The sequence below is a fragment of the Muscardinus avellanarius genome, assembly GCF_963383645.1.
Source record: "Muscardinus avellanarius genome assembly, chromosome: 9".
NCBI classification, from domain to species: Eukaryota; Metazoa; Chordata; class Mammalia; order Rodentia; family Gliridae; genus Muscardinus; species Muscardinus avellanarius.
In genome coordinates this window covers 87,959,753-87,972,556 of record NC_137795.1, presented here as the reverse complement: position 1 = coordinate 87,972,556, position 12,804 = coordinate 87,959,753, and the positions used below count along the sequence as shown (strand labels likewise).

Sequence of the window (12,804 nt, the reverse complement as noted above, 5' to 3'; positions counted from 1 at the left end):
AGGAGGGAGCCTGTGGATCCCGGGGTTTATTTTCATGGGTTTTATGGAGCTGGCTGAGGGCAGCAGGGCACTTTCTGGGGCCCACAAATCCAGGTGGTGTGTCATGAAACGCACACGCCACTCCTTCCTTCCCCACATCCTGAGAGCAATGGCTTTCTCAATTTCTCTCTTTTTCCATATTTTCTGTCTCAGGTGGCATTCCCTTCAGTATCGTGGCTTCCTAGAGCTGCTGGAGACAACAGGGTGGGGGTCATGTGGCAGGGGAGTCACAGGAAAGCTAAGTACTGCAAACCTTGCTCCTGGACACTGCAGAGCCAGTTCTTATCCTCCCCAGGTGGAGCATGCTGGCACCAATTACACCAGATAAGGTCTACCTTGAGCCCCCCTGCTCTCAGCTCTCTGATTACCTGGCTTTTTTTTTTTTTTTTGTGTGTGTGTGTGGTGGTATTGGGGTTCCTGGAAGCCCTTCTACCTATGAGCTACACTCCCAGACCTATTTTTATATTTTTATTTGGAAACAGGGTCTCTTAAGCCAGCACGGCTGGCTTAGAATCTGCGCGATCCTCTTGTCTCTGCCTCCCAAGCGCGGAGATTACAAGCGTGCGCCACCACACCCGGCTTTTCTTTTTTTTTTTTTTTTTTGTATTGGGATTGAACCCAGGGAGATTCCACTTCCAAGCTACACCCGCAGCCCTTTTAATTTTGAAGTGGTCCTGCTAAGTTGCTGAGGGTGGCTCTGAACTTGAAATCCTCCCATCTCAGTCTCCCAAGTACTAGCATTACAGGCGTGTGCTACTGCACCTGGCTCATCAATAACTCTTATTCCTCCCTAGAGCACTTCACAAAATTGGCATTTCCTTGCCACGCAACCCGGGCCTGGAGGCTGGCCGTCTCCTGAGTTCATTTCCAAGGTGATTGTTGGGCCAGCTTCCGCCAGGATCGCAGCTGACCTCAAGAGAACCTGATCCTGAAGGCTCACCAGCTCCATTTCTACCCCTCCCCTGCATTTTCTGCCAGCCCAGGGCCAGAGTGGGCAGGTTTTCCTTGGTGAAATGACATTGCCACAAAAGCAGCTGCCTGGGAAATATCATTAGAGGGGAAGTGGCTGAGACGAGGCTGTTGGCAATCTGGAGTGGCTGGGGCGGGTGGGGTGGAGGGGGCAGCGCTGCATCCCGCCATCACGGGCTGCCCACTTGAGGTGCTAGTGGCAGCTGCAGACCCCCTGACCTCTCTGCCAGGATTTGGTTCCTTGGAGCCAAATGCAGCTCTAAGAGCCTTTTCCTCTGCTCCCAACTAAACCATTTCCTGTGCAGGGTGGCATGGAGGGGAGGGAGAGCATAGGAGATGGGAAGCAGGGCCAGCTGCTGCCAGAGTGGTCCCCAGTGCCCTCTGTCCTCCTGAAGCCCAAGGTCTCTGCCCAGGGGACCCTGACCCTGGCCACAGCGCACAGCCCTCAAAGACAGGAGGGAGGAGAGGGTCCTCCAGGTCCCCTTCAGATGGCCAGGGGATGACTTCCCTAGAGCCTGCTTGTTGCCATGGAAACTGGCCACCACTTCAGTTATGCTAACCTCTAGAGAAGGAGAAACCCCAGCAGAGAGAGCCCAGGCGGCTCCCACTCTGTCCCAGGAAGCCAGGAGGGAGAGGGGCTGAGCCATCTCTGGTGCTGGACCACGTACAGACGACCTGCTCCTTGCTTCCCGACAGGCTCCGAGGGCTACAAATCCTCATGCCCAGCCCAGCCAGGGGTGTCTGGGAGCAAAGCCATTACCTAAGAGTCTCAGAGCACCACCTAGACAAGTCCGTTAGCTCACTCGTCCTCAGAGGACCTGCTCATCCTCGCCATATGCCCGTGTCCCCTCCAGGGCTCACTTGTGGGTTCTTGAGATGACCCTCAGGCCCAAGAATCTGGGAATGCAGCAACAGCAGTGTAGCTCCTGAAGGGAGGTGCCTGGGACCCTGGGTTGCGTTGTTCCCTCCCACTGAAGCCGGGGGTCCCCTCCCTGAGGTGGGCTGGGCTGTGGCAGGAGCTATGAGCGCAGAGCCTGCACACTCACCGGTCTCCACATCCTGCACGTAGAAGTGCAGGTCGTCAGTGATCTCGGTCACAAACACTGGCTTGTAGCTGGCGGACCGCTCCTTCTCTTCCAGCACCGGCATCACCTCCTCCACAGGCTGCTCCTCATAGTGAGCCCAGATCTATATATGGGCAGCAGAGGGAGGGGACAGGAAGGGGAGTCAGAGGGCACCAGGAAAGGGGCTGTGGGCAAAGGTATGAGGGGGTCACTGTGGGGCACCTCAATCCTGCTGGGTCCAGCCCCTGGGGCTCCGAGAGGGAAGGACGGGTGCTTTAAAGTTCTGATCTAGAGGCTCTCAAATTCCGGCACACAGCAGAAACAACTGGGGAACTTAGTAAAGATGCCAGGGTCTGGGTCCCACCCCTAGCTTACCCAATTAGGATCTGTCAGAAAGGTCCTGGAGCAAGCCAAACAAGAACAAAAACCAGGCTCCAGCACCCCAAGTGTGGGTGCGAGAAGGCCCCTCAGCAGCCTTCCTGTTCTCCTCGCCCTCACTTCCAGCAGGTTGCTCTGACCTCAGCGGGAAGCTGGGCCGCCCTCCTCCCCACCGTCCCCAAGCCCCGCGCTGTCAGGGCTGCAGTGGCTCAGACACTGATGCGACGTGACAGCGCGTCAAGTCCAATCCTGCGGCCAGGAGATTATCCAAGTACTGAGGCCTGTCAGAGCAGGGAGGGAGGTGGCATCCAGTGAGCAGCAGGAAGGGGGTAGGGGAGTGCGGGGGACTGGACCACACAAGGGTCCCATGGATTCAGGCACGGGAACGGGATGATCCAAGTGCTGGCTGCCAACTTCCGTGCTCACCAGTGCCGGGTGCCACTCGAAACATTCTCCAAATATCAATTCATTTAGTCCTCAGCAACCCTTTGAGTAAATATAGTATGTGCTTTACACATGGGGAAACTGAGGTACATGGGCAAACTGGGGCAGCTCTTTGGGGCATGATGGCACTGCCCGGCCATCCTGGAGGGAAAGGCCGCTCTGAGCAGCCGGGAAGCTTATATGAGGAGCCACGGCCTCCTGTCCCGTGACTACTGTTTGACTTTGCTCAAGCCAAGTCCTGGCTCTGGGTCTCCTTTCTTCCCTTGAAAGACTCCCCCAGGTCACTGAGCTGGTGCCTCTCGACTAGCAGGCACTTGGGTGGCCTTAGGAAGCAGCTGGAGGCAGGAAGCTATGCCGAAGGAAGCTCCTTGGGTCACAGCTGGAGCTCACACTCTGGCTTTACAGGTGTGTTCTTCCACAGAAGGGGAGGCAAGGGCCTGAGGTTCAGACTGAAGCTAAGAGGACTTTCTGAGTCCGGGCAGGCGATGCCTTTGAGGTGGCTCTCGCCTCGAGGGGCCTCTGCTCTGTGGCTGAGTTCCCATGCAAACAGCTCCTGAGCCCTCACTTCCCAGACTCTGAGCATCCCAAACCTGTCACCATCACCACCCCCCCTCACCACCCAGAGATCTTGGCACGTACCACTGCTTCTAACACCTCACCCTGGCTGGCCAGAGGAAAGGAAATGAGCTGCAGGACTCGAATGCACAGCCTCACCTCCGTTCAGCCGCCCGGCCTAACCCTCAAGAGCCCATCTGCCCACACAGGGAGAGAACTCTGGTATTGTAGACTTTCCCGGGAGGGGCTGTGGGGAACGGACATGGATGATTTCAATGCCTCTGCCCTGATGAGGCTGGGGAAGTTCCCCAGGTAAGTGTCTACCGGCTGGTCATTCCTATTGACTCTGGGCTCCCAGGTCCTCTGGGACCTTTGCAGCTCAAGAATCGATGGGACTCACACTGCCTCTGACACAAGACTGTCAGCACTACCTTACGTAGCTGAGCTGAGCCCTGCGGCATCCCAGTCACCTTCCTGCCCCAGTGCCCCCCCATCTCTCAGCACTTCAGACAACCACAACAGGCCCGCAGCTTAGTAAAGACACAAGCCCTTGTGCTGGCTCCTGAGTTGGCCCTGGGCGTCATTTGGGGTCCCCATCCCAGCCCCGCCCTGCTTCCTTTGGCTGTGGGGGAAGGTGTGCCTTGCTGTGTTGATGAGCTGGGAACAGACTGACAGGGTGAGAGCAGAAACTGCTAATGATGCCTCAAGTGGCAGAGCCTCAGGCGACAGCTTCGGCTTCCTCTCTGGGGAGGGGAGGAGCCTCCATCCAGGATCCAGGACGAGCTCAGGTGGGCAGCTAGCTGAGGTCATGGATGATGTAAGAAAAGCCTCAGGGATGGCCCTCGGCCCCCCAGCACTGAGGCCAGCTCTGTGACAGGTCCCCAGAGTTCCCTCGGCAATGGTTGTGTGTGTGTGTGTGTGTGTGTGTGTGTGTGCACGCGTGTTGCGCACACGCACAATTCCACCTGAGTTGAGAAGACAGTGAAAGCTAGGTGCCTCCACACTAGAGGGTAATCATCCACAGTCACCTAGAAGCACCCTATCTAAGAGTAGGAGATGGGGAGCTTTCCTGAGAAAGGAACCCTAATATCTTGAGAGAGGGCTGAACTTGGCCCTTTAGACCATGAAGCCTCGAGGGTTCCTTCTTTCTTGTGGTGGGTGGAGGAGGCCAGCTCAGCAGAATTTGGCAGCCAGTGGCCATAGAAAAATGGTAAACACCACCAGGCCAGGTAGCTTCTCGGTGGGATGGAGTTGGTCGGTTGGGACAGGCTTGGCCGTCCTTGACCCACCCTCAGAACAAGGATGCACCCTGCCCTTACTGCTGTACAGCGCCCTTCTGCTGAGCCCATGCGGGAAGAGACCGATGCACTGGCACGACACTGCAGGTTTCCCCACAGCTACTCCAAGGCTCTCAGAGCTCAGATCCTTGACAACACACTTGTTTTGGGGACTCCCCATGGTGGATAGTCCTCTTCCCAGACTCCTGGGGACACAATGAAGAACCCACAGATCTCCTGCAGAAGGAACAGCAGTGTGCACATAGAGTTGGTGTTTTAAGTCTCTGCCCTCCCTATAGGGATCTTCAGGGGAAGGGCCCAGGATGCTTGGTTTATGATCAAGGTGCTGGGCAAAGGAGAGCCTGAGTCTGGCCGAAGCAGTGGGGCCCCGGGGTGCTGGGAGGCTACCCTTGGAGTGGGCTTACCTGCAGGCCACGTTAATTTGGAGATGCCTTGTCTGCTTGAGCAGTGGTGGTTTGTGGTTGGACTGGAGAATGTGCCTCTCCTGCTTTAGGGCTGAGGCCAGGACACAGTTCTGTCCTGAGGCCTCCAGTTGTCCCAGGCACCTTCCTATCTTGATCAGGTCTCTTCTATAGCCTGAGGCTTTTTAGGGGCCTCTGTTGCTATGGCTGCCTCCAGGGTAAAAAGCCTACTCTGCTGGGCACAGAAAGGCCAAGAGGTCAGGAGCAGAGGCCTAGCCCTTCCTCTCCCCCTTCCCTCCCAGGGAAACCCTAAGCTGGCTTAGGGATGGGGAGTGTGTACTGGGTACCCACTGGCTGGAGTCTTTCCTTTCTAAATCGTATTTAATATTGCTACTCACAAGGCCTGAGAGGTGGGGCTGGCATGGGGCCAGGGTGGTGGAGGCCTTAAGCCTGCAGCAGGGAAGCCTAGCTCAATAAAAGCCAATCAGTGGCTAATATCCAGCCCAGTCCAAGGCCCTGCTGGGCATGAGGGAGTGTGTGTGTGTGTCCGCGCATACCTGTGACACATCTGCCATCTGCACATCCCTCCCTGGTCCTTAGGTCTGCACAGAACCCCTAAGGAGGGTCCTGCCAGCCTCGTGGCTGAGGAGTCATCCCCAAGGGCACAGGGAGGAATGAAACTCAGTGTGGGGGGGCAGCCAAGTCCCATACAGGGCAACCAGCAGGGTCAGGCCCCCCAGACAAACACACTCACTGATGGCTACACACGTGATGCCATCACCTCGGCCGAAGGCTCCTCCTTGTGCTTGGTCTAGGAAATCTCAGCATTACCTTGTCTTGGTTAGCTCACAGGTGCAAACGTTTATTCATTCTGATGCTGAGATGACCACCCACCCCCGAAAGTAAGACAGCCCTCAAGGGGCATGGGTGAGAAGCAACCTAAGACACCGGGTTACTGTCCCCCAGCTGGCCACCGAATTTTCTCATCTGAGCACAGCCAAACGAGGACTGCGTCAAGGCTCTGCCAATGCTGCTTCCAGGAACCAGAACTCCCAGGAGGAGGAAAGCCAGTCTAGTTCCTCAGGGTTCTTGCAGTGGACAGGAACTGGCTTTAGAGGGACAGAGGAGGCAGGCCAGCCTAGAACTAAAAATTGTGCATTGCATTTTAAGCACGCAGCCCATGTAAGTAATTAATCACTGGTAATTACTCCTCAGCATCATCAAGTGGCACCAGTGAAATGACAACTTGGGCATTTCAGACAAATCTACTGTACGTAAATAATGATGCCCAGCTCAGCACCTGGAAAGGAATGCAATGTTCCCCTCCCCCCGCCCCAGTCCAACTCCCTGCCCTGTCTTTCTCTGCCTCCTCTTGGGTCAGAGGACAGAGGCTGGCCCACATCGGAGGGTCAAGATGAGCAATTTGCTGAGCAGCTCGGGAGCAGGCCTGGGCAAAGGTGCCTCAGTTCATGGTCTCTGCCCCTGCTGCTCCCCACTGCCCCCAGCGAGTCTCTCCATTGAAGGTCCCACCCTGTAACAAGAGGCCCGGCAACGCCTCGCCACCATCTCCCTGCAGCAGGCGAGAACACGGGGGTGGCAGTCTTAAGTTGAGCTGTCACCAGCAGGAAATCCAAGAGGAAGTGTGTGACTCCTTTCCTGTAGGAGCTGAGGCTGCCTGCTTCCCCCACCATTCTGGGAAGACGGGGTTTGGTGTGATCAGAAACAGGAACAAGAAAGGGGAGCCTCTTCCGAGCCTCATGGCAGCGAGCTCCTCTTACCTGTCCTAGCTTTCTGAGCCACCTTTCTGGGGCAGTCTGTCTACCTATGCTTTACATGTTTTCCACCAAAGGGTGGTCATCTGCCCCAATTCCCAGGAGATGGAAAAAAACAGAGATCCAGGACAGTGGTCCTCAGGCCAGTCCCAGGAGGAAAAGAGACCCTGGATGAGGAGGTAGCTGCTCTGGGCTGGGAAGAATACGCTATCTTTAGGGCTCAAAGCCCCCCACTCTGTTGGCAGGGGTCTAGGCCTTGGCTCTGAGAAGCAAGTTTTGAGCCAGATGGCTGCCCCATGGGGAAGAAACATTTATTCCTAGAACAAATTTATGGCTCAGCACGGCTGTCCCACGAAATCCTCCTCAAGCTCAGAGAAGCCCTGACAAATTGGTGGCCGACTGATTTATCCCCATTATCGGGGCTGGGCTGTAAGTCAATGGAGACAGGCCAGTACAGGGTGCTGAGCCTGGCTCTCATCCCCAAACCACTGACTTCCTTAATCATCAATTTGTTTCCCAAAGCCGCTTTGTGACCCACCCCCCTTGTCTCTTCAATGCAGTGTCTGCAGAGACTGATGGGCTGTAAATCTGCTGTCCTAACAGTTTTATGCATCTCTCGGGGCTGCTTCCCTGCAGGGCAATGTGAAGGAAATTCAGACATGGGCCCTGAGGTCCCTCAGAGGGTGCTGATGGAGAAGGGTCAGGACCAGGAAGGAGGAGGGGCCAGGTTCTCCTCAGCAGGGGCTCCCCAGATATTTCTCCCATGGCTTCAAGGTCACCTTCCAGATGGTGCCTTGAGGCAAGTCCACAAAGCAGGCTGGTAGCCCAGGCCCAACTGAGGTCTGCAACAGGCCTGTGGCCAGGGTCACTCAGGCCGGCGGCCTCTCCCTTGAATGTACATGATGCCTCCAAGTGAGGTCTGAAGTCACTACCGTGCCAGCTCACTCTGTGTGCAGTGACAGAGCCACCTGGGCCCACTTTCTGGAAGCAGACACCTCTAGTGGTGTGGGGAAGGGAAGGGCGAGAGCGCCACATGCTGGGGAATGAGCTGCCACATGCATACCTTCTCTTTCTTCTGCTTGGCGGCTTCCTCGGCAGACAGGAGGGGTTTGTAGTAGGAGCTGCGCTCTGCAGTGAAGTGGACCTTGGAGAGCGCCTGCTCCACCAGCAAGACGGACAGGTTAGCGCCATCCATGTGCAGCCAGCCGATGAAGTTGCCAGCCTTGTCCATGCTTTCCACCTCCACCTCCACCTGGGGACGGAAAGGCGGGGGTTAGCCCGTGGGGACAGTCCTGCGCCTGCAGGGGGTAAGTCTCCAGAGGAGGGGTGCACCCAGGCGTGGGTGGCTGTCCCCAGGGTGTGGAGGAGTAGGGGCCCGTGGTGACCGGGCACTCGATGTCCTCTTAGACACCACACTTCACTGCCCCCTTCCCTGCCCTTTGGCTGGGAGCTGCTGGGGTACACTTGATTCTCCTTAGTGCAAGCGAGGAAGTCACATCAGCTGTGTGAGCGCTTGTGTGCCCGTGTGTGTGGCTGGGGACCAGGAGCGAGGTAAGTGGCAGACAGGTCAGGGCTGTGCCGGCTCTCCGTCAGCATCCACCCCAGCTCTGTGCTAGAACAAGGCAGGCCTCAGGGAGCAAGGTGCTCCCCGGGGAGAGGGAGACTGTGTTCTTCCTGGAAGAGCTGAAAGAATGAATGTTTAATGAAGGTAATTAAAGTGGCTTCAAGAGAGCCAGGAGAGGAGAGGACCGGCGAGGCAGGAAGATGTGGGTAGGAGCTGCATTAAGACATAGGGGCAGACAGGGGTAACTCCATTGCTCCTTGAGAGGGATCAACTAGAAGGGCTTGGTCGCTGCCATTAGCTCAGATCCTGGGCCACAGGCTGTGATGGAACCCCAGAATCCTCAGGATTTCCACAGGGTTCAAGGGTTCCTGGGTGCCTTCTACCAAGGGCCCTGGACCCAGGACCTCAGACCTGGAACTAACTGTTCCTGCAAGAGGGCGGCCTCAGAGTGGCACCCTCCACCGCAGCTGATCTGCCCCCGCCCCTCAGGAAGGCAATAGCCCAGGATAAATTCCTTCCCTGATTCTCTCCTGACCTCTTTCTTCTACTAAGGGGGCCTATAAAAGCCTTTGCTGCTAAGTGCAAAAACTTGTATTAATTTAAACGGCTTCAAGCTCGATTAAGCAATAAAATGAATATCTAAATACCTGGGAATTCTCAAAGCCTGAGCTGGAGGCATGGCAGAGGGCTAGTAGGGACGAGGGCAGGGAGCCAGTGACATCAACTCCTCGGAAGCCTAGAGAGGCGGCTTGGGGAGGGGGCCAGAGAAGGTGGTAGGGAGCAAGGAGGGCAGGGCCAGGGCAGGGCCTCACATCTTCCCATTCTTTAGTGCCTCTTCCTGCTCCAGGCCATAGCTAATCAAGTGGAAAAGCAAGCTGGACAACACTTGAGATTGGGGTGTGGAACCGAGGGGATGTACAGATTAGGGCCAGAAAAAAGGATTCTACACAGGGTCCATGCAGATTTGTGCCTTGTGTTTGAAGGCTCAGATCCAGTGTGACTTGTTGGTTTCTGGGTTGGGAAAACCAAGGCATGGATAAAGAAGTTGAGCTAGTAGGGGCAGAGCAGATACAAACTCCAGAGCTGACAGCTGCCTCCACACTGCCTCTGAGCAGACAAGACCCTCCTTCACCTTCCACTGCCTCCTGTTTAAGCAGTCTTTTCTTCTGCCAGCCACATTTGGACCTATTTCCCTACTCTCCACGGGGGTAATGTTGGCTCCTTCCACCATCCAGGTTCACGGGACCTTGTGGCTCAGCAGCTCTGTGGCTGGGAGGACATGATGCCCGCACTGTGGTGCTGGGGACGGAAGCTGGAGGAACCAGCAACTAGTGCTTGTAGATTCTAAAATAGGTTTTGCTCTCTTGTGTCTGGTAATCACCTTACTGCAGGAGCAGCGTGTGTGAGGAAGTGCAGTTGGGAGCAACAGTGCTGAGCGTTTGGCCCCTCTGCTCCGCCCTGCAAAGGACAGGGCATGGCAGGAACGAGCCTGCCTGCAGGGGAGGACTGGGCACGGCTGACGGGCCTGCAGCGTTGGGGTCAGAGCTGTGACGGGCAGGTGTTACGTGTGAAGACCATCTCTCTCTCTTTTTTTTTTTTGGCTGGTCCAGGGATGGAATCCAGGGGCATTTGACCTCCAAGCTACACCCCATGCCTATTTTTTTTATTCTTTATTTTGAAACAGGGTCTCACTAAGTTGCGGAGGGCCTCACTAAGTAGCTGAGGCTGTCTGTGAACCGCGATCCTCAGGTCTCAGCCTCCCAAATGCTGGGATTACAAGCGTGCGCCACCACACCTGCCTAGACCATCTCTCCTTTGTCTTAACTTGTCAGACTTTACCAAACAGGCTGAGGCCAGGAGCAGCAGATCCCAGAAGAACTTGGGGTGGCAGTGAGAGCCCAGAGAGGCCGCTGGCCTTGTGTTTGGAGGCTTGGGAGACGCATGCCCAGTGGGAACAATGGAAGCTGGTTCAGTTCCCAGCAAACACAGCCCAGGCCCACACAGCTTCCCCATCCCCTGCTCTCCTGCCCTCCACAGGTGTAGCAGCCGAGTGTCTTTTCCCTAAAGCTAAAGGTGGCAGCACTGCACAGCCACACGGCCTCCCTCCAGGGTAGTCAGGCCTCGGCCAGCTTGTGGTGGGCTGTGTGGCTCCCTGCAGCGGGTTGCTGGGACTGATGTAAGAACCTCAGAGATGGGTTGCTGGGGCAACCAGGCAGGCTCAATCCCTCTCAGCCTGTAAGGTGCCACACTCAGACTCTGCAGCAAGTCCTGAATTGATACCACCTCCTGAGAGGCTAGAATCCAGATACCTTTCTCCAAAGAGAAGCAGCAACTAACACCTGGGCCAGTCCCGCCAGGGTACAGCAGGGGATCCTTGGCCGGTAGGACCTGACTTCGCACTTACCCAGCCTCTGCCTGCCTGCAACCACGTGCTAACATGGGCTTGACAAGTCCCTGGGCCCAGCCGGCAGCGGGGAAAAGAAATCTCTGGCCTTGGGCACTGTGCTGCCACCAGATCCATCTTGGGTATAGAGGGAGATAAAGCTGTCGCCTGTGGGGCTCTGCTTCCCCTTTCGTTACAGCTGCCACCGCCACAGTAATTTCTCAATCAAATGAAGGCTCCCAAGGGAAGGTGGCAGGGCTCCTGTTTCTGCTGGCTCCTGAGTCACTTGGAAGCCTCTCTAGCTCCTCACCATGTCCACCCCTCGGGACATACCTCAGCCCTAGTGGGTGTAAGCAGAGGTTACGCAGGGCGCTCCCAGGCCAGAAGGTGTGCGCTTCCTTTACCACGCTCCTCCTCTACACTGACTGCTGGGAATTTGTAGCTAAACTGTAAGAGTGTGTGGATCCATGTCTGGATAAGCTCTAATTCTCTGTTTAAGATGAAGGCTCAAATTTCTCGGTCGTTTTCCCCTTACTTAAAAACAATACAAGCTGGGCATAGTGCATTTGCTTGTAGTTGAGAGACTGAGGCAGGAAAATTGCTTGACCTCAGGTGTTTGAGGTTGGCCCGGGCAATATAGGGAGACACACACATACACACACACTTTCATGGTAGTTCTACTCTGTAAAGTGACCATGAACACTGAATTGGAGAATACCAAGTATGCTCCTAAGGGAAATACAAGGTTTGGGTTCCTGGGAGCCTCTGGTCACACTACTTTCGTCAACTGATTAATATATAACCTTATTTCAGATGAGCTTCTGGTTAAGACACCTTGTTTTTTTTCTACATATCTGACTCACCTATATTGAACTTACAGCCAATAACACAGTAACTTAGATCAGGTTTGAATGAAACAACTAAAACACATATTTTCTCCTCAGGGCACACCTCAGCCTTCCTGACCTTAGGAGCACTGTGGTACTATCTGCTTGGGACCCTTTAAAGTCTAAAATCACCAAAAAGTGGGCGTGCACCTACACACAAACAAACAGCAAAAGGGACAGCACTAAGCTGACCACAGAAAGTACACGTTTCTATCTGGGAGCTGCAGCGGGAAGGCAGAGCACCGCCTTGTTTCCTAAGATGGGAATGTGCTTGCTGAGCCACTCGGGCTTTCTGCATCTCCGCATGTCCACAAACGACCACAGAAGCGCCACAAGCGTCCATCTCAGCCTTGTGAATGAATTTAGTGAGTATGCACTTGGCAAAGGCATAACCTGTGGGAGATGAGAAGCGACAGCGCAGAGACATAGACGGTGGGAAGGGGTGGGTGGTGCCGCCCTGAGGAAGGGGCATGGCGGGAGCTGATTGCCACCTGCGTGAGTTCCGGTGAATCATTTAACTGTGCCTCTGCTTACTCTGCTGTGAACTTGGGACTGTACCAGCGCCTACCCTAAAGGATTTGTTATGATGATTATTGAGCTAATATAAGTATGTTATGCACTAGAAGAATGTTGGCCATGAAAACGCTTCATCAAGATCATGATAATTCCTTACTTCCTGGTAGGGGTACTTATTTTGCATCCAAATGTCTTCATTCTCCAACTAGTCTGTCGGCCTCACAGGGAACGAAGCTAGTTTTACACTCAGAATGTAACCCAGAGTCAGGTGTACATTTTGCCTGGGTTGAGACAGGGTAGAAGGCACAGGGGTCTTGGAGTCAAGTGGACCAGGGTTCAACTCTTCGTGTGTGTGTGTGTGTGTGTGTGTGTGTGTGTGTGTGTGTGTGTTACTGAGGACTGAACCCAGAGACATTCTACTTTGATCTGTACCCCCAGCCTGATTTTATTTATTTGGAAACACGGTTTCACTAGGTTGGTAAGTCTCACTACTGGCTGAGGCTGTCCTAGAACCTGTGATTTTCCTGTCTCAGC

The 12,804-nt window shown here is 55.1% G+C and overlaps 1 protein-coding gene across 1 annotated transcript in view; it reads right to left on the bottom strand.

Moving 5' to 3' along the window:
- SND1 (staphylococcal nuclease and tudor domain containing 1) overlaps positions 1 to 12,804 on the bottom strand; it is a gene marked incomplete at its 3' end in the record, with an annotated part of 461,155 nt that overhangs the window by 7,009 nt on the left and 441,342 nt on the right. The window contains exons 17-18 of the mRNA XM_080701065.1: positions 7,984 to 8,172; positions 2,055 to 2,196 (exon numbers count right to left, since the gene is read on the bottom strand). Of these exons, the coding sequence (XP_080557191.1) occupies positions 2,055 to 2,196; positions 7,984 to 8,172 (331 nt within the window). The remainder of the gene's footprint in view (positions 1 to 2,054; positions 2,197 to 7,983; positions 8,173 to 12,804) is intronic.